This window comes from Colossoma macropomum, unplaced genomic scaffold (genome assembly GCF_904425465.1).
Source record: "Colossoma macropomum unplaced genomic scaffold, Colossoma_macropomum, whole genome shotgun sequence".
NCBI classification, from domain to species: Eukaryota; Metazoa; Chordata; class Actinopteri; order Characiformes; family Serrasalmidae; genus Colossoma; species Colossoma macropomum.
This window is the reverse complement of record NW_023494784.1, coordinates 7,358,491-7,378,169: the sequence shown is the minus strand read 5'-3', so window position 1 is coordinate 7,378,169 and position 19,679 is coordinate 7,358,491. Positions and strand designations below refer to the sequence as shown.

Genomic DNA, 19,679 nt, shown 5'->3' with positions numbered 1-19,679 from the left:
CCGCCCTAATTTATGCAGATGTTTCCCTAGAGAGCCAATAAAATGACAGCATTCAGCAGCTTGTGAGCCAGTGGCTGTGCTCGTAGTTTCAGGTATATTTTATTTTGTGGACGGAATCATGAGCATAATACAACGACGTTTTAAGGCCACTGTTGATTAAACATAAAAACAGTAGACTTCAAGAATAAAGTCGTAATATATAGAGAAAAAAGTCATACTTTTTAGAGAAAAAAAGTCATAGAATTATGACATTAAAGTGGCATTAATACCTGGAAAGTTCGCAGTGCTGTGGCCAAAGGCTTTGCAAAGGGAAGGCAGCACCAAAACTTGTGTGCTGGATTGCTGTGAGCAAAAAGTATTAGTATTATTGTTATTTTCTATTTTTATTCTTGTTATTGGTATTATAGATGATGATAATAATGGTTTTGGCTAATTAATGACAATCAAGCCTAAACCTTAGCCAAAAGTCAAACTGAGAACTGTGTAGAGAATCATTCGATTACTTAAAGTCAAAAAAACACTATTTTTTTAAATGCTCTAATTTTACTACCAGATATGAATTTAATTGTACAGAAGAAACAGATGAAAATCAAAACTGTTGGCTTTGCATGCCCTCATATTCAGCTTTGACAAATAAGGGCCATGTTTTCTGAAAGTATAAGCAAATCTGAGATGGTCAGTCAAGAAATTAGAGGTGCCTAAACTCTTTATTGTATCACTACTTATGCAGTTTTGCACCTATGATTGACAGCTGTCTATCACAGCTTACATTAGAGCACCAACTTGGTTCAGATGTAGCAAAAGCAAGTGAACAACTCATGTTTGTAGTCACTGAAATTAATTTTCATGCTGGAAATCTAATATTTTTTGCACTAAGGTCCATAAGCTCTTAGTTAGGCCTCTGGACAGCACTGTGGTATTCGGCCCCCATTCAGTTCAGTCAGTTGCGGTGTTTTTCGGGTGACCCCTGAGCTTAAACTCCACTCTTACTGTCCTCTCCGTTACAGCTGGGCTTCTTCAACCGCGTGCGTCCGCCTCAGGAGGACGGGACGGAGAAAGAGCAGCTCCAGCCGCAGGAGAACGGCGACAGAAACACTGAAGCCTGAGAGACTCGTCCCCCAAAAACACTCATCCTCTAACTTACCCTCCACCAACGCCGAGACTGCAGAGACACTCCAGACCGCGACGAGACGTCCATGAGCACCGACAGCACGGCAGCGTTCTCCAAACATTCAGTCCAGAGACAGAGATCTGCTCTGGATGGTTAATATTAGGGATGGGCGTTTGAGTAGCTGCGTTTCTGAATAAATAACATTCAAATGTCCCAACACACACACACACATTTATACTGGGGCAAATGTTCCTGTAGTGCTAATTATAAGGCAGATGTAACGGCCACACCCACTTTTTAAAAGCCTCTATATCTTAAAAACGAATGAATATGCAAGCCTGAAAGGTTTACCGTAAGATTATTGCGTGCCGTTTGCATAAGACTGACTTTTTGGTTGATTTAATGATTCATCTTTGTGTTTCACGTTGCATAGTTTGACCTACAGATTGATAACTTTACACCTTACAAATTTACATTATTTCATTTCGAAATATTTCCGTACTCAGCTCTGCTTAAATGTGGCTATTCTGCAGCAAACCTACTTAAAATTACTAGATTGTACACAATTTATTCCATTTTTATTCCACGTGGCTTATTCATGTACGCGATTAGTTAATCAGACGCTAAAAATGTGGCTATTCTACCATATATTCTAATAACCACGCCCATCCCTAACTAGCGTAGTGACCTGTGAGAGGCGTCTGGACGATTCTGCTGTGGTCATTTGGATGAATCATACGGTACAGCACTACCTGCAGTGGTGTGGTGATTCTAAGACTGAAGTCTGTGTTACTGAGGCTGATGCCATTTTCCCCTCCAGCTCCTGCTGGACCTTCTCCCCCTTAACCTGCTGCAGCATTTCCCAGTCCTGCTCCTAAATCCTGTGTGTAGAGAATCATTAGACGAATTAAAGCTGAAATAACACTATTTTTTTTATTTCAACCAAAACAAATAAGACGTGTTAGAAATAGGCCTAGTCACGATTATTGCATAATTATAATACCTAATCACGATTATTTGAGGGGGATTTAATTATTTTTCCACAGATTAAATGTCAAAGTCATACGTTTATGTAAAAAAAAGCAATAGAGTGTAAATAAGTGCAAATTTGGTTTCCCTGCTTTTGCAAATTCTCTAAAAATGGACACAAGTGTAGAAAAAAGTCAGACTTTGAGACGACTGTGTGTGTTTTTAGCTGTGGTTTTGTCCACATCATTTCGAAGCGCATTCTTATCTGGAATCTAAGTTTAAATGACTTAAAATGGCCCTTTTTCATCATAAACTGATCAGGGTGAAACTAGATTAGTGGCATTAAATGACCACACAAAAAAACCCCAGTTGTTCATCACAGGTATTTGATCAGCAGCTAAAATTTCAGGATTGTAACTCCTGATTAGAACTCGGTCCTCATAATTTGAGAGCTGCTGCGCAGTTTATCCGCTCTGACACACTGAGTGTGTTTACATGCACGTAATAATCCAATAACTGCAGAAAATCAGATTTCAGTAACCTGATCAACGCGTTTATATATGGTTGAGTAATCAGATAATGGGGAAACTCCAGGTCTACATGAGTCAGACAGTAATCAGATTTCTGCTTTACAACCAGCCAATAAACTTACAGAAGACGACGTGACGTAAAGTAAAACTCAAACTTCATGCTGCGGCTTTTTAAAAAACACCGTACCACTTTACCTGAAAATATGAACAAACATCATCTAGAAGATGAATATTTAAATCCTTTATTTCATCGAGCATGTTTTTGATTCGCTCCTAAAGTGTTTTGCTGCGTCTCGCGGCGACGCTGCTCACTTATTTCCGGTACTGTTTTCACACGTTCAGACTGAGAAATCCAAAAGAAATCAGAGTAAGAGTTTACATGCACTGAGAAATCTGATTACTGAGCTTAAATCCAGCCTCTTAATCAGATTTCTTAATCAGATTTCTAGATCCGAATATGGCGTTTACGTGACCATTTGAATAATCAGATAACTGCAGAAATCCGATTATGATCAGATTACTGAGGGCATGTATACACACTCACTGATTCAGCTCTTCAGCTCATCATTAATCCCTTCACGATATGAACTTTAGTGCATTACAGCAGGAAAACCGTAGAATGTGCCGCCTCTGCTGGAGCGAGACTGAGAAATGCTGCTCTACTGCACTGACGTTCAACAGGTTTGAGCTCTCACTGTTCTCAGAGGTTAGATTTAAAGTAGAGATTTGCGGGACATTAGCGAAATAATGACGGAAAGAGAGAAAAGTACAGATTTAAGGCGTGAGATTACAGCTGAACTGAAATGCTGCGATGAAATATCGTTTTATGAAATGATCTGCAGTGCTTTTTGTACATTTTCACTGCTGGTGCCAAGTGTGTTCTTTTTTTCCTTTTTTTTGTGGGGATATTGTATTTTTAGAGGTACTTAATAATATATTGCTTAATGGTCTAACAAACATCCTGCCATTCTTCCCTTTGCTGGACTCCTGTTGATCTCACATTTCAGAGCTGAACGTAGTATTTAATGTAAGGTTTAATATCCGGTATCGTTGTTCTTATTAATGCATTACTTGTTTTATTTCATTTTTGGGCTTTAGACTCATTTTTGCTGTTTAAACTAAGCCTTGTTGTTCCTTTCTTTTCACTCCAGAGCAGATCGGTGTGTTTCATCCAATTTATATAGTCGAATTTATATTTTCCTATGAAATAGTAATAATAAAAAAGTCTATGATGCAGATTAAGGCCCTGCAAGTTGGAATGATTTGACTACAAGTACAAAAATCCTTTAAACATAATTATACATTAAGTTTTCACATTTTGCACAGTTTACGATTTTTATATTGTGAATGATATGAAAACAGAAGCACAAAGTTGCTGAATTTTTTATTAGTCCCTGTATTTTTATATAAAAAAGGTTTAAATTTCACTCCAGCGAATGCTGTAAAGGCTCTATTTGTTCAGTGTTATTAGTAGCAGTTCACTTTTGTTTAAAAGAAAAGTTGTGGTTTTACCACCATTTCAGTACAAAACATGAAGCAAATAGAAAATCAGAAACGCTGTGATGCCTTCAGAAAACAACCACAGTCGTGTGCAAAAGTTTGTGCACCCCTGGTCAAATTAAATGTGTGTTGGTAAGTGTAAATAAGTGAACACATCCTCTACAGAGAACACACTCCTGCACATTTTAGTACACAATTACTGTTTATTTACTGAATTTAACATACTGGGGGGGAAAATAAAACGTGGCCTGTGCAAAAGTTATGTACGTTTTATTTTCACTGTGTTCCCTGTAGAGGATGTGTTCATTTCTTTTTACTTAGAAAATCAACGAAATGTGTAATTTAGGGTGTTCGGACATTTGCATATGACTATTTTATTGCATGAGGCTAAAACTGTTTGCTGAATATTACTGTTTCTACTGTAAACACCTTTAGTGCTTGACTTTGGTTCACATTAGGCCAGGTTTTTATTTTTAGATTGATCTAAAGTTAGTTGGCAAATATACTGTAAGTCTCACTCCTGCACAAGAAAAGTCACCTTTTTATAATGTAGCCGTTTTTTAGTGTTGGTGTATTATTGTCTGTAAGAATTTACCCATATTGGGTTTCAACAAACGCGAGGTTGGAATTCATCACTCTTCAGTATTCTGCTTCCACACCGGCCTGATCACTTTCTGTTCCTTTTAGTTTGAGGATTAACTTTAAAACGTTACTGAATGGTATCCTAGAGCAGAACATCTGTACATCAAAGCACTGGTGAATATGATTCTAATCCACAGCATCTTCAGCGGTCACTATTGTGTCTATTTGGTCATTAACGTTTGGAGCTAATATGATGTCAGGTTTCTGGTAGACAGTTATATTGACTTACATAACTGAAATAAATGGATTTATTGATTTTGTTTAGAGGCGTTTGTGTGTGCTTTGTTGTCTGTATGATTAACACTGTTATTTATGTAACTCCAGTTCAGTGCCAACTCACCTCGGGTCTGATAGGTCACATAATGGATCTCCTTAAAAAAAAAAAAATTTCTATAGAATTTGTGACGATGCAAAATTTCAAAACTGTGCTACAAAGAATAGATAGATAGATAGATAGATAGATAGATAGATAGATGCTCCAAAATTACTTGGAAAAAATTATTTATCCATTCACTTCTATTAAAAGTTAAGAATGTTTTTCCTTCTTGAAGTTTATATATATATATATATATATATATATATATATATATATATATATATATATATATATATATATAAATATATATATATATATAAATATATATATATATTTCTTTTTAACACACACATACATACATACACACAATATATAATATAATATATATATATTATATAATATATAATATATATATATATATATATATATTCCATTATATACACACAAAGAATAATATTTAACTCTAACTCTACTGGTCTTATTTTATGATCATGGCTTAATATATTTGAGAGTGTATTTTGTCCATCAGAGTGTAAAATCTAAATGTTAAAGGTATCACTGTCCAATTATTTATTGGCTTTATAAACTATTGATGATTTATGCATGAATTATGAATCATTTGTGATGTTTAAGCTGGGGGTGCCTCATAACAAATCACAATATTTCACAAAAAAGACACTTTATTTTCATTGAACGCCATCCATGAATTCTCACAGCGGTCAGACAGATATTTCTGTTTTTATTCTATTAACTTTTATCATGTGTTTTTAATTAACGTGTTCATGGAATTCACTCCTATATTATTTTCATCTCCCGTTTGGAGGCTGTAATGTAACCAACTCAGCCAGAGAGCTAGCCAGGCTAAAGTACAGCCCCCACATGGTGAGGTGCTTAAAACTACCCCATTCTGAACTACTAGCCTGTAAAAATGCTGAAAACGTAATGACTGTTCTTACTCTGTGCTGTTTTAAAAACACACAGATCGTATGGTACAATGTAAGAAGCAGTGATGGCTACTGTAACAACAAACCTGCATCATCATAAGGAGCTTTTTAAACAATTAAATATGCATATTTATTCAGGTTGGTAGCTTGACTGCAAACACAAATTGAAAAAGCTGTTCTGACTGTTTTTAGAAAGAAGCACCTCATGGAGCACACTCACAGGCTACATTGTCCACAAGGGGGCGCCATTAGCAGTCACGTAGCATCTGATGCTTCGTATGCGTCCTTATTCAGTCTTTCTGTGCACAAAAACGGGCTCGCAGTTCTGATGTAAGTAGCTATTAGGATTTCAATATCTTTATTTTGCTATTTGCTTAAAACAGAGGTCAATTAAATTTCTACTTACACAGGAAAGAAAGGTCTGAACTTGGTGCACAGCTGGTCAGAGGCACTATTTTAGCAATAATTTATCGCTTCTAATCTGTCAGCTTTATCGAACATCGCATTTTATGACCATATCGTGCAGCCCTACTGGTCTGAACGCTTTTATAACTCAGGACACGCTTTACTTCAGTTTAGGCCTTTATTACAAAAATGAAAATCACTTCTAATAAACACACACACTGTGTTTGTACTTCAGTGATTGACTGTGTGACACAGTGCTGTTTATACTCCATCAGAGAGAGAAAGGCTGCTGTTTACTGATGTGTTACTGTGCATTGGTCAGTAAGAAGCTCAGGTCACTCCCGGGGTCATATTCAGTGGTCGGCTTCCCCCTGAAAAAAAGATCAGAAATGACTTTTTCAGCCAAACGTGGAAATGTTTCAGCAGACACAGGCTGTGAGATCAGAATGACCATCAGAAACACTTTACTCTCCAGTACATTGTAGGAATATAAGATGCAGTTTTATTGGTGTAGGTGCACAGATACAATCAAAACAGAGCAAACTAATAAAACAGTGCTGACAGTCTAAGGCAGCCATGAAAACTGTTTCAAACTACTTAACTATCCAGTAATTGTTTTGCCAGCATTAGAATGAATATAAATAAACATAAATACAGTAGTCAGTAGCCAGGATGTGTTATTTTCAGTAAAGTTATGAATATCGCTGGAAGAAAACCTTGTATCTCCAAAATAGTAACTTCACAGGAGAAGGAAAAAACCTACTTTACTTTTAATGTAAGTCAATGGAACCAGAATTTTTTCCAAGTCATTTTGAGTCGTTTCTTTTGGTCCATTCATCGGGAGATTTACAGACAATGTAAAGGAACACAGGTATTTTCAAATTATATCAAAAACTGTTTTTTGTTGTGGATGGTAACTGTAAATACAGGACTCCTTGAGCAGAGAGTTGGAAATGGTTAGGATAACATACACAGAACAATCCCACTGACTATTTATTGGTTTATTTGTATTTATGTTTGTGTTTTTTGGATAAATAAATGTTTACTGCTCAGATAAATGACTGTACATATGATTTTCTCAGATGCACAGCACTGTATAGCAAATCAACGCGCATACATTGCAATCAGATCAAGCCCCAATACAGAGGAAGAAGAAATAGATTTGTCGAGTAGTCATGGCAACAGATGCATAATTTTTCTTGAAGCCAGTGAGACTCAAAGACACAGGCACTGAGAAACAGCCCATTCTGCTAATAACGTTCAACAACAGAGGGAGAGCCACTGAAGCTCTAGAGCAGCTCTGTGAGCTCTGATATGAAAGACTTTACCAGTCATGTCATGAGGGCAGTCGTGGGCTGGAGGTGAGGGGACCAGCCCTCTGACCGGAAGGTCGCTGGTTTGATCCCCTGAGCCGACAGTACATGACTGAAGTGCCCTTGAGCAAGACACCTAACCCCCAACTGCTCCCCAGGCCCTGCGGATAGGGCAGCCCATCTCTCCGAGCAAGTGTGCTCACTGCCCCCTAGTGTGTGTGTTCACTAGTGTGTGTGTGGTGTTTCACTATACGGATGGGTTAAATGTGGAGGTGTTGAGTGGGACTAATAACGGTCACCTAATCTTAAAAAAAAACTTGCAGTGTGTTTTGTCTTTGGTCTTTGTTTGTAAAAGGCTGTTAGGGCCTTGTCGCCCCCCTCTGGCGCAAACGGAAACTGTCTTAGAAATACAGAATATGCAATTGCAAAATGCCTGTGGGTTTTTTCTCAGTAGCCATAAAATGCAATTTCTGCCTGTTTTGGGGGCCCCTAGAGGCCCCTCAGTTCAGCCTTAAATTTTAGGATTTTTTAATTGAACTAGAATTTTGAAAAATATTTTAATTAAATGTTTACTATATTTTAAATTAAACTATTTTATTTGATTATATTACTCAAAGTATCTGACGAGTCGTTTCCATTCTGCTGGTGGAATGGCCACTAGTAGGCCTGCAGAAAGGGGTTTGCTCAGATTTATCAATTTTTCAGAATTGCTCACTTTCCCAGCCTATATAATTCATATGTAATTAAAGCATTGCATGATTAATTACCCTTACATTTGATTTACATTCTGTATGTACAGATTTGAGTCTGCACTGTGGATTAAATGTTTAGAATCTGAATGTCCAGCACAATTTCTCTGGCTGTTTGAAATAATTAAATAATAGAATTAAATATAAGTGGTGTGCAGACCCTGGGTGACCTCAGGGGGGGGTTAGCCGATAAGGCTGAAGACTGATGAAGGTGACGTGCCGTCTCAGTGCTGAGGCAGCGTTTCAGATTCTGCTGTCAGAGGAGATTTACACAGATAAAGCGCTCTCTCAGGTCCTGATAAGCTGAGGAATCTTTGTTCTCTGCTCTTTGCTCTGTGTGTCGGAGCTGCTGCGTTACCTTTGGAACAGTCTGGCCTTCGTGCTGCCCAGCAGAGTGGCTTTGTTTCCCTCCACCAGAAGCATGGAGCCCTCCCTCAGACCCTGCAAACACAACCTGACAGTCTTCACTCCTGCAGTCTAACATTACCGCAGCCAAGAGCTCTCAGATACCCGGCACACTCACCAGGACGCTCGGCGTGTCGAGCTCCTCGTGATACTGAACGATCCTCTGCTCACGCGTCTCCTAAAGGACACAGGAAACAGCCGCAGTTCAGCTACTAAACACAGTACTAACACTCAGACAGTATGATTAGTCGTTAGGAGAAATTATTAGTTTTAGTATAGGTTTTTTGTATTTATATCAAATGCAGTGTTTTTTTCCTTGATGTATGCTACATTAGTATTATTGTGTTTACTGTGTTAATGTTAAGTGTCCTTGGGTTTATGAAAGGCGCCCTATAAATAAAACATACAAAAACTTGATAAACATTTTTTAAAAATTTAAAACAAAGATAAGTTATGACGAGAAAAGAAGAAGAAGAAATATTTGCTGGAGTGTGTGTGTGTATGTGTATATATATGTGTATATAAATATATATATATATATATATATATATATATATATATATATATATATATATATACACACATACACACTGATCAGGCATAACATTATGACTCCTTGTTTCTACACTCATTGTCCATCTTATCAGCTCCACTTACTGTATAGGTGCACTTTGTAGTTCTACAGTTACAGACTGTAGTTCATCTGTTTCTCTGCATACTTTGTTAGCCCCCTTTTACCCTGTTCTTCAGTGGTCAGGACCCCCATGGACCCTCACAGAGCAGGTACTGTTTGGGTGGTGGGTCATTCTCAGCACTGCAGTAACACTGACGTGGTGGTGGTGTGTTAGTGTGTGTTGTGCTGGTCTGAGTGGATCAGACACAGCAGTGCTACTGGAGTTTTTAAACACCTCAGTGTCACTGCTGGACTGAGAATAGTCCACCAACCAAAAATATTCAGCCAACAGCGTCCTGTGGGCAGCGTCCTGTGACCACTGATGAAGGACTAGAGGATGACCAACACAAACTGTGCAGCAGCAGATGAGCTATCGTCTCTGACTTTACATCTACAAGGTGGACTGACAAGGTAGGAGTGTCTAATAGAGTGGACAGTGAGTGGACACTCCAGTGAAACTCCAGCAGCACTGCTGTGTCTGATCCACTCGTACCAGCACCACGTCAGTGTTACTGCAGTGCTGAGAATGATCCACCACCCAAATAGTACCTGCTCTGTGAGGGTCCATGGGGGTCCTGACCACTGAAGAACAGGGTAAAAGGGGGCTAACAAAGTATCAGAGAAACAGATGGACTACAGTCTGTAACTGTAGAACTACAAAGTGCACCTATATAGTAAGTGGAGCTGATAAAATGGACAATGAGCGTAGAAACAAGGAGGTGGTCATAATGTTATGTCTGATCGGTATATATGTGTATATATGTGTATATATGTGTGTGTGTGTGTGTGTGTGTGTGTGTGTACACACATTCACTGTCTTTGAAAGTGAATCTGGTTTGTCAGATCAGGTAGAACTGGTCTGCTGCACTGACCCCCATGTGCCTGCTGTTGGGGTCCGGGTCCAGGTAGTGTGGGTTAATGTTGAACGGGACCAGGCCGATGGCTGAGAAGGTTGGGGGGTAAACGATGGGCATGTCGTTAGTGGTGTTGATGCTGAAGGTGGCCACATTACTGCCCGCACTTGACCCCATGTACGGAACTCCGTCCTGTAAACACAACAGGACGCTGAGTTTACCTACAGTACCTACAGACTTCAGGACAGTATATGAACGGTTCTGCTGCAACATACATTACAGACCTTTTTTAAGAATTTTCTTTTTTTCTTGATATACGTTCTTGTGAGAGGGCTTTACACATGCAAGTATGGAAGCCCTATAAGGGCCATAGACTCCTATACCTTCTTTTTTATTGTTTTCCTGTAATAATGAGCAATTTTCATTCGTTTTCTCGAGATCTTGAGATATTTATGCTATTATCATGGGGAAAACCAATGCTGTTTTCTCAAAGATCTCAAGTTATTTATTATTATAATAACACACCAGACAGTGTTTTATTGAGATAACCCTCATTATGTTGTGATAATGGCATAAATATCTTGAGAAAACAGTGTTAAAAAAACATGCAAACCCATGGCCCTCTAGGGCTTCTGTATATAAGAGAAATGACTGCTGTATTATGATTAATACCACATTTATTAGAGAAACATGTCGTTTTCATGAACATCAGCTGATATTACAGCCCTTTTCAAAAACTCTATATACAAACTCATTTTAAACGGATCTACACAGCTTTATTGAACTCTTCGCATATTTAAGGATGGCACAACAATGACAACTTCTTGTTTTTTTATTTTTAATTTTTATTGCAGTTATTCTACACTAGCTCTCAAAGGTGTGACATCACTTTTCATATTAACATTTTTGTTACTTTATATACAGTCAGAACTGACTCCCTGTAGATTTCAAACATTGTAGATTTCCCAACGATGTTTATTTACATTCCTTCGTAAAGCACTTTGAGATTTTATCGCCAGGAAGGAGACGGGTGCCAGGGTCGTCATCTCCGGACCGCTCCCCACCTACAGGAGGGGATCCGAGGGGTTCAGTAGGCTCTTCGCGCTGCAGTCCTGGCTCCGCAGCTGGTGCGCCTTCAACGGCTTGGCCTACGTGGACACCTGGGGCTCTTTTGGGGAACAGCCAGCGCTCTACCGGAGGGACGGCCTCCATCCCAGCCGCCTGGGATCTGTTGTTCTCTCACGGAACATCGAGAGGGCCATCCGCTGACTCCAGAGTGAAGGCCATGTAAGTAGTGCCAAAAATAGAAACGCTGCAGCTCATAATGCTAGTGTTACTGCTGAAGATAAGGCGATTGCTAGCATTCATACTGTACATAGGGCAAGTGTTAATAAAAATACTTATTCTATAAATATAAATGCTCATAGGTGTCTCCCAGTAGAGACTGTGTCTGATCCCCGAATAAAACAAAACATCAAAGAGCCTCGAAAAGTTTGCTTCAGTAACTTGATTAATATCAGACCAGTTATACCAGTTTGCAGTGACAGCACCTTTGGTCTAAAACTAGGACCGCTTAACGTAAGATCCCTCAGATCTAAAGCCGTCATTATAATTGAAATTATTACCGATCACGGTTTTGATGCTCTGTGCCTCACAGAAACGCAGATTAGACCCGATGACTACTTTAGTCTAAACAAAGCCCCCCTCCCCACCCCCCACCCCCCAAGGCTACAGTTTAAGCCCTCGTTTAAGCAGCCGAGGTGGTATGGGAGGCAAATCCAGCCAAAAAGAAATTCAAATGAAAACAATAAAATGTAAATGCAAACCTCTTTCTGCCATTTCTTTTTCCAAACATCTATGCAAATATCCTGCTGAAATTGAAAATGAAATGAAATACCTACATTTGCAATTTCATTTTTCAAAATGCAGTGTTTACGTTCTTATTTCTCTTTCACAGCAATCAGCTGCATATCTGACAAAATGAAAATGAAACTGCAAAACTGATAAATCAACAGCAAAGTGACGGTCTGTGATTCAGTTTTCGGCGCGGACGCGCTTTAAGTGTCTGAATGAAAAGGCAAATGCAAACGAACATCAGCGCCACCTGCTGGAGATTTACTTTACATTTTTCACTTATCGTTTACGTGGATTAGACCCGATAAATACTTTAGTCTAAACAAAGCCACACCCCCGGGCTACAGCTATGCACATAGCCCTCGTTTAAGCGGCCGAGGTGGAGGTGTAGCAGCCATCCATACTAAAGCTTTAGGCGTGAGGCAGAAAGTAGGCTATACATTCTCTTCTTTTGAAGTTCTTTTTCTTAATATAAGTGATCAAGGAACACATAAAAATTCCTTTGCACTAATTACAATTTACAGGCTGCCAGGGCCGAATTCTCAGTTCTTACAGGAATTCTCTGAGTTTCTATCAAGTCTAATAACGCTTTCAAATAAAATAATAGTTGTCTGAGTTTTTAATATCCACTTTGACAATCCTCAAGATGCACCAAGCAAGGCATTTATATCTATCATAGACTCCATAGGTTTCACCCAAATCATAAAGGGGCCCACACACTACCACAACCACACTCTAGACTTAATACTGACCTTTGGTGTAGACAGATAATTTAGCCATTCTCCCCCAGAGCACAGCAGTCTCTGACCATTACTTAATCTCTTACGAAACTCACTTTAGTGGTAATGTGTGTTCATCACCATGTTATTGTAACTCCCTCCACAGCTGGTAGCTTTATCAGAAACCTTCAATTATCAGCTTCTCTCAGCTGTCCATCTAATCCTACCGAGTTAGATACTATGACCAAGCTCTTAGAGGATAGTTTTCGATCTACTCTAGATAGTGTGGCCCCATTAAAAAGTAAAATAGTAAGGCAGAAAAAACCCGCCCCTTGGTATAATGACCACACTCGGGCTTTAAAACAGACCGCCAGACAACTAGAGCGAAAATGGCGCCTGACTAAGCTAGAAGTGTTCCAGTCCGCCTGGAAGGAGAGCCTTATAGACTACAGAAGAGCACTTGCTACAGCACGCTCAGCTTATCTCTCCTCTCTCATAGAAAACAATAAGAATAATCCTAGATTACTTTTCAGCACAATCTCTAAACTAACAGAGAACAAAACAGTTAGTGAACCCCAGATGCCATCAGCCCATAGCAGCAACGATTTTATGAACTTCTTTAGTGACAAAATTAAAAAAAATTAGGCAGAAAATTCAGAATATACAATTAAACTCTACAAACCTGCTGCCTTATAATGCCAGCCTCAATCTTGAGAATACTATAAACCCTGCAGAAAGGCTGGAATCGTTTACCTTACTCCAAGAAAATGAACTAGTGAAAATAGTTTCCTCTGCAAAATCATCTACTTGTATGTTAGATCCGATTCCTACAGGTTTACTCAAGGAAATTTTGCCAGAAATAACCAAGCCTGTTCTGTCAATAATAAACTCCTCTCTTAGATTTGGATACATCCCAAAAACTCTTAAACTAGCAGTAATTAGACCGCTGATTAAGAAAGCGAACCTCGATCCATGCGAACTATCAAATTACAGACCCATCTCGAATCTCCCCTTTATATCTAAGATCTTGGAAAAAGTTGTAGCAAAACAATTAAGCTCCTATTTGCACAGGAATCAAATACATGGAAAATTCCAATCTGGTTTTAGGCCACATCATAGCACAGAGACAGCACTAGTAAAAATTGTAAATGATCTATTATTATTCTCCGACCAAGAAAAAGTGTCCTTGTTAGTCCTCCTCGATCTTAGTGCGGCATTTGACACAATAGACCACACTATCTTACTAGACAGACTAGAAAACCTTGTAGGGGTAACAGGAATAGCTCTTTCCTGGTTCCGGTCCTACCTCACTGATCGCTATCAGTTTGTTAATATAAACGGTGAATCATCTGCCCTCGCAAAAGTAAAGTATGGTGTTCCACAAGGCTCTGTTTTAGGACCTGTATTATTCACATTATATATACCACCACTGGGCACCATTATCAGTAAACACGGCATAAACTTCCACTGCTATGCCGATGAAACTCAGTTATATTTAGCAAGTGACCCAGATGATAGAATTAAACTTAGCAAGATTGAGGACTGTATAAAAGATGTAAAAGACTGGATGTCGAGTAACTTTCTCCTTCTAAACTTGGAGAAAACAGAGGTTCTGCTTCTTGGTCCAAAAGCAGCGAGAAACAAACTGTCTAATTTAACACTTAAACTTAATTTCTCAGTTGCATCAAGCTCATCTGTAAAAAGCCTTGGTGTCATTATAGACCCTGATCTGTCCTTCGACGCACATATAACTAATATTACTAGAACAGCCTTCCTGCATCTCCGCAGTATTGCTAAATTAAGAGATGCATTATCTCTACAGGATACAGAAAAGTTCATTTATTACTTCAAGGCTAGATTACTGTAATGCCCTGCTGGCTGGATGTCCCAGCAAAAGCCTTAACAAGCTTCAGCTAGTCCAGAACGCTGCAGCCAGAGTTCTTACTAGAACCAGAAAGTTCGACCATATCAGCCCAGTTTTATCAACCTTACACTGGTTACCAGTTAAATTTCGCATTGATTATAAAATTTTCTTACTGACTTACAAAGCACTAAACGGACTCGCCCCGCTGTACCTGAGTGAACTTCTCTCTCACTATGAACCATCACGCCTACTTAGATCACAAGGTGCTGCTCACTATTAGTACCTAGAATTAATAAAGTTACGTCAGGGGGGAGAGCTTTCTCATACAAAGCCCCCCAGCTTTGGAATAGTCTTCCTGTTAATGTTCGGGACTCAGACACAGCCTCAGTGTTTAAGTCTAGGCTAAAAACTTACTTGTATAGTCAAGCCTTTGGTAATTAGTTTTCCCTGTTAGTTCTACACCTGCCAGAGTCTCTGCTGCTCTGCTAACACTGTAATCTGTGATCAGTCACCCATTACAGAACTGACTCTCAGTTCTGTCAGTCACTCATTACAGAACTGACTCTGTGTGTTTTTCCTTTCTTTCCTTTGCCGAGTTGAACAGCTGCCCATCCTGTGCGTCTGATGCTGCTGCCTCTTCTGCCTTGATCTGGTGCCACTGCTCGTCGTGCAAACCTCACCCTCACAACCTGACCCCACTGATGCTGCTGCTGCTGCTGCATGAACTAAACTAATCAAATTAATCATTTATTCCACCTGTTTTCCCTGTTTTTGTACTAACAATGTTTACTATCCGGTGTCGACCAGAGGAGGATGGGTTCCCCTTCTGAGTCTTGGTTCCTCTCAAGGTTTCTTCCTGTTCCTAGGGAGTTTTTCCTTGCCACTGTCGCCTCTGGCGACGCTTATGGGGGCTCGGACCCGAATTTCTTTCTGTAATGCTGATTTCCTTGTAAAGCTGCTTTATGACAACACCTGTTGTAAAAAGTGCTATATAAATAAACTTTGCTTGCTTGCTTAAAATTAAAAGTGCTATATAAATAAAACAATTTATTATATAAGTAATTATTATTGACATTATTATATTAGTAACAATAATCATTATTATTATTAGTTGTAGTCATAGCAGTAGTAGTGCTATCTGCCTCTGAATTTGATCTCCATATTTGGTGACTATATTAAATTCTGGACATTAATTTATTAGAACTTTGGTCATGATGTTCTACTTTGTACTCTTACAGCTCTGTTCGCCAGTCTGGACACATCTAACATTTGTACATGTGATTTTTAGCTGCCTAGTGTCCTATTAGTTATCTGAAAGCTGTTAAGTTTTCCAGCACTTCACACTGTGTGATGGATCATCTGCTGCGGTGTAGAACATGTAAGGCCGTGTGTAGGTGGGACAGTAATAAACACGCTCACCTGAAGGACTCTTGTCCTAATCTCCGTCACTAGGTTGTGGTCATAGAGAGCTTTCAGCAGGCGAAACGTGTTACCACCACCTGACGAACACAGAGGAACGAAATCACAGTAAACAGCATCAACTCAGATGTAGTAGATGCAGTAATGGTGAGTGCAGTAATGGTGAGTGCAGTAATGCAGCAGCACGGCTCGTCTTCAATCTCCCCAAGTTCAGCCACGTCACCCCACTGCTGCGCTCCCTTCACTGGCTTCCTGTAGCTGTTCCATCAGATTTAAAACCCTTATGCTTGCCTACAAAGCCAAAAATGGACCAGCCCCTCGCTACTTAATGGCAATGGTCAAAACTCGAACTGTACCATGAAGCCCTTCGAGCTTTGAGTACAGCAGGGCTTGACCCGCCATCCTTCAAGACGCACGGTCTTTAAACGCAGACTGAAGACCGTCTCTTTATACAGCACTTAAATGAGCACTGAGTTAAGTATTGATTGTAATGTTTTGTACTGCACTTATGTATTATATTGTATTGTATTGTATTGTATTGCACTGCTCTGTGTTTAACTCTGTCCCTTTTCTTTAGGTGTCAGTAATGACCTTCTGATTCTAGCAGTATCTGAGCTCAGGACTGACTTTCTCTCTAACCTATTGGTAACTAGCAAAGATACTTTTTCTGCATAGACAAAGCACTTTTTGTAAGTCACTCTGGATAAGAGCGTCTGTTAAATGATGTAAATGTAATGTAAATGTAATGGTGTGTGCAATAATGGCGTGTGCAGAAATGGTGAGTGCAGTAATGGTGTGTGCAGAAATGGTGAGTGCAGTAATGGTGTGTGCAGAAATGGTGAGCGCAGTAATGGTGTGTGCAGAAATGGTGAGTGCAGAAATGGTGTGTGCAGTAATAATGATTGCAGTAGTGTGGTGTGAGCAGGAATAGTGTGTGCAGTGAGGGTGTGCGCAGTAAGGTTGTGTACAGTAATAGTGTGCTCAGTAATAGTGTGCACATTAATACCATGAACAGTACTAATGTGTGCAGTAATGGTGTGTGCAGTGAGGGTGTGCATAGTAATTGTGGGCAGATTACTGGTGTGTGCAGTGAGGGTGTGCACCGGTAAAGGAGTGCATATTAATATTGTGCACAGTAATACTGTGTGCAGTAATAGTGTGCGCAGTAATGGTGTCGGCAGTGAGGGTGTGAGCAGTGAAGGAGTGAGCAGGAATAGTGTGCACAGTACTAATGTGTGCAGTAATAGTGTCGACAGTGAAGGTGTGTGCAGTAATGGTGTCGGCAGTGAGGGTGTGAGAAGTCAGGGTGTGCGCAGTGAGTGTGTGAGAAGTCAGGGTGTGCGCAGTGAGGGTGTGAGAAGTCAGGGTGTGCGCAGTGAGGGTGTGAGAAGTGAGGACGTGCGCAGTGAGCAGTGAGGGTGTGAGCAGTGAGCAGTGAGGGTGTGAGCAGTGAGCAGTGAGGGTGTTCGGCAGTGAGGGTGTGAGCAGTGAGGATGTGAGCAGTGAGGGTATGCGCAGTGAAGGTGTGTGCAGTGAGCAGTGAGGGTGTGCATCTAAAATTTACAGCTTCCTAACAGGTTATTTTTAGTGGTGACATTTTAATAGAATCATTTTATACATGTAAACAGTGAGTCTTATTGATCGGTAGTGTAAATAACATCCATACCAATAAAAATGCCCTCCGCATTCCGAACAGCCTCCACCGGGTCGGCAGCCTCGTGAACGCTGTCCACCTCATAACCTGCAGGACCACAGCACATATCAGACGGAGACAGAAACAGACTGACCAGCTTCAGTACAGATGAATAGCGTATAAAGAGTCGAACCCAGAGTCTTCAGCTTGTCTCGGGCAGTTTTGGTGTAGGAGTCGCGGTTGTGCAGAGCGTAAGGGACAAACAGGATCCTCTTCACCTGCCTGAGAACACACGGCACACAGCACGGCTCATTAATCCAACAGACCTATCTGTCTATCTCTCTATCTGTCTGTCTCTCTATGTGTGTGTCTGTCTATCTATTGATCTGTATGTCTGTCTGTCTATCCGTCTGTGTGTCTGTCTATTGATCTGTTTTTCTGTTTGTCTGCCTGTATATCTGTTTCCCTGTCTATCTCTCTCTGTCTGTCTATCTGTGTGCCTGTCTGTCTTTCTATGTGTCTCTCTGTGCATCTATCGATCTGTATGTGTTTGTTTGTCTATCTTTCTATGTGTCTGTCTCTACCTATCTGTCTGTCTATGCTTGTCTGTCTGTCTATCTATCTCTCTATGTGTCTGTCTGTCTATCTATTTGTCTATGTATCTCTCTCTCTATCAGTCTGTCTGTCTATCTGTCTATGTGTCTGTCTGTCTATCTTTCTATTTGTCTCTCTATCTATCAATTTGTATGTCCGTCTGTTTGTCTATCTTTCTATGTGTCTGTCTGTCTATCTATGCGACTGTCTGTCTACCTGTCTGTCTATCTATTTGTCTATGTATCTCTCTCTCTATCAGTCTGTCTGTCTATCTGTCTATGTGTCTGTCTGTCTATCTTTCTATTTGTCTCTCTATCTATCAATTTGTATGTCCGTCTGTTTGTCTATCTTTCTATGTGTCTGTCTGTCTATCTTTCTATTTGTCTCTCTATCTATCAATTTGTATGTCCGTCTGTTTGTCTATCTTTCTATGTGTCTGTCTGTCTATCTATGCGACTGTCTGTCTACCTGTCTGTCTACCTGTCTGTCTATCTATTTGTCTATGTATCTCTCTCTCTATCAGTCTGTCTGTCTATCTGTCTATGTGTCTGCCTGTCTATCTTTATGTGTCTGTTTATCGACCTATCAGTCTGCCTGTTTGTCTGTCTGTCTGTCCATCTAATCAAATCAGTTTAATTCAACTTCACTTTGTTCAGCACTTTTCCTAATATGAACTTCAAATTAATTTAATTAAATCTGATTAGATGTGCAACTGCTCCAAATTACAGCCTATAGGAGTCTATCAGACACATAACAGTGACATCATACAGTCATCAGCTCTCAGTACTGCTGTGTGTGAAATCCATATTCACAGTCACTGCAAAGGAAATCGATAAACTGATTGAAATCATGGTGACTGGATTCATGGTACGATCTTAAATATTATAATAGTCCAGTCAAGTCCAGTCGCCTTCATTTATTACTCCTAGACAACTGACTGACTGAAAACTTTCACAGACGAGTGGATAAACTGATGATCTGAGTAACCTACTTGCCGAAGAAGTCAGAGATCTGCTGCTGACAGTGCTCCAGATATCCTCCTCCATGCAGAGTGGAGTTGGACACCAGCAGCAGCCTCCTCTTCATGCTGACAGAGTGAAGACCACCAGAGGAACCTGCCGGGGAACTGAGAGCAGCGCAGTCAGCAGCACATGACTAGAAGAAGGGCTGGACTTCTCTTTTCCT

The 19,679-nt window shown here is 40.0% G+C and overlaps 2 protein-coding genes across 2 annotated transcripts in view; one reads left to right on the top strand and one right to left on the bottom strand.

Moving 5' to 3' along the window:
• The window catches only part of itgav (integrin, alpha V), a 69,470-nt gene extending 67,740 nt beyond the window's left edge, over positions 1-1,730 (top strand). Inside the window, exon 30 of the mRNA XM_036576958.1 lies at positions 1,008-1,730. Within this exon, the coding sequence (XP_036432851.1) occupies positions 1,008-1,106 (99 nt within the window). The 3' untranslated portion in view covers positions 1,107-1,730. The remainder of the gene's footprint in view (positions 1-1,007) is intronic.
• Positions 1,731-6,581: 4,851 nt separating this feature from the next.
• Positions 6,582-19,672, bottom strand: si:dkey-69o16.5 (uncharacterized protein LOC100149419 homolog). The gene is made up of 8 exons (XM_036576945.1): positions 19,486-19,672; positions 18,094-18,182; positions 17,934-18,008; positions 16,268-16,347; positions 10,430-10,603; positions 9,003-9,062; positions 8,838-8,920; positions 6,582-6,788 (listed from the first exon to the last, which is right to left on the bottom strand). The coding sequence occupies exons 1-8, from the start codon at positions 19,578-19,580 to the stop codon at positions 6,722-6,724; spliced, it is 723 nt and encodes a 240-aa protein (XP_036432838.1). The 5' UTR covers positions 19,581-19,672; the 3' UTR covers positions 6,582-6,721.
• Between the last annotated feature and the right edge of the window lie 7 nt (positions 19,673-19,679).

Excerpts from the sequence above, each read along its gene's own strand:
- si:dkey-69o16.5 (XM_036576945.1), bottom strand. The coding sequence starts at position 19,580 with ATGAAGAGGAGGCTGCTGCTGGTGTCCAACTCCACTCTGCATGGAGGA. Across the intron at positions 16,348-17,933 it reads TGCGGAGGGCATTTTTATTG|GTGGTGGTAACACGTTTCGC; the intron begins GTATGGATGTTA and ends TGTGTTCGTCAG. Across the intron at positions 10,604-16,267 it reads TTAGGACAAGAGTCCTTCAG|GACGGAGTTCCGTACATGGG; the intron begins GTGAGCGTGTTT and ends TTGTGTTTACAG.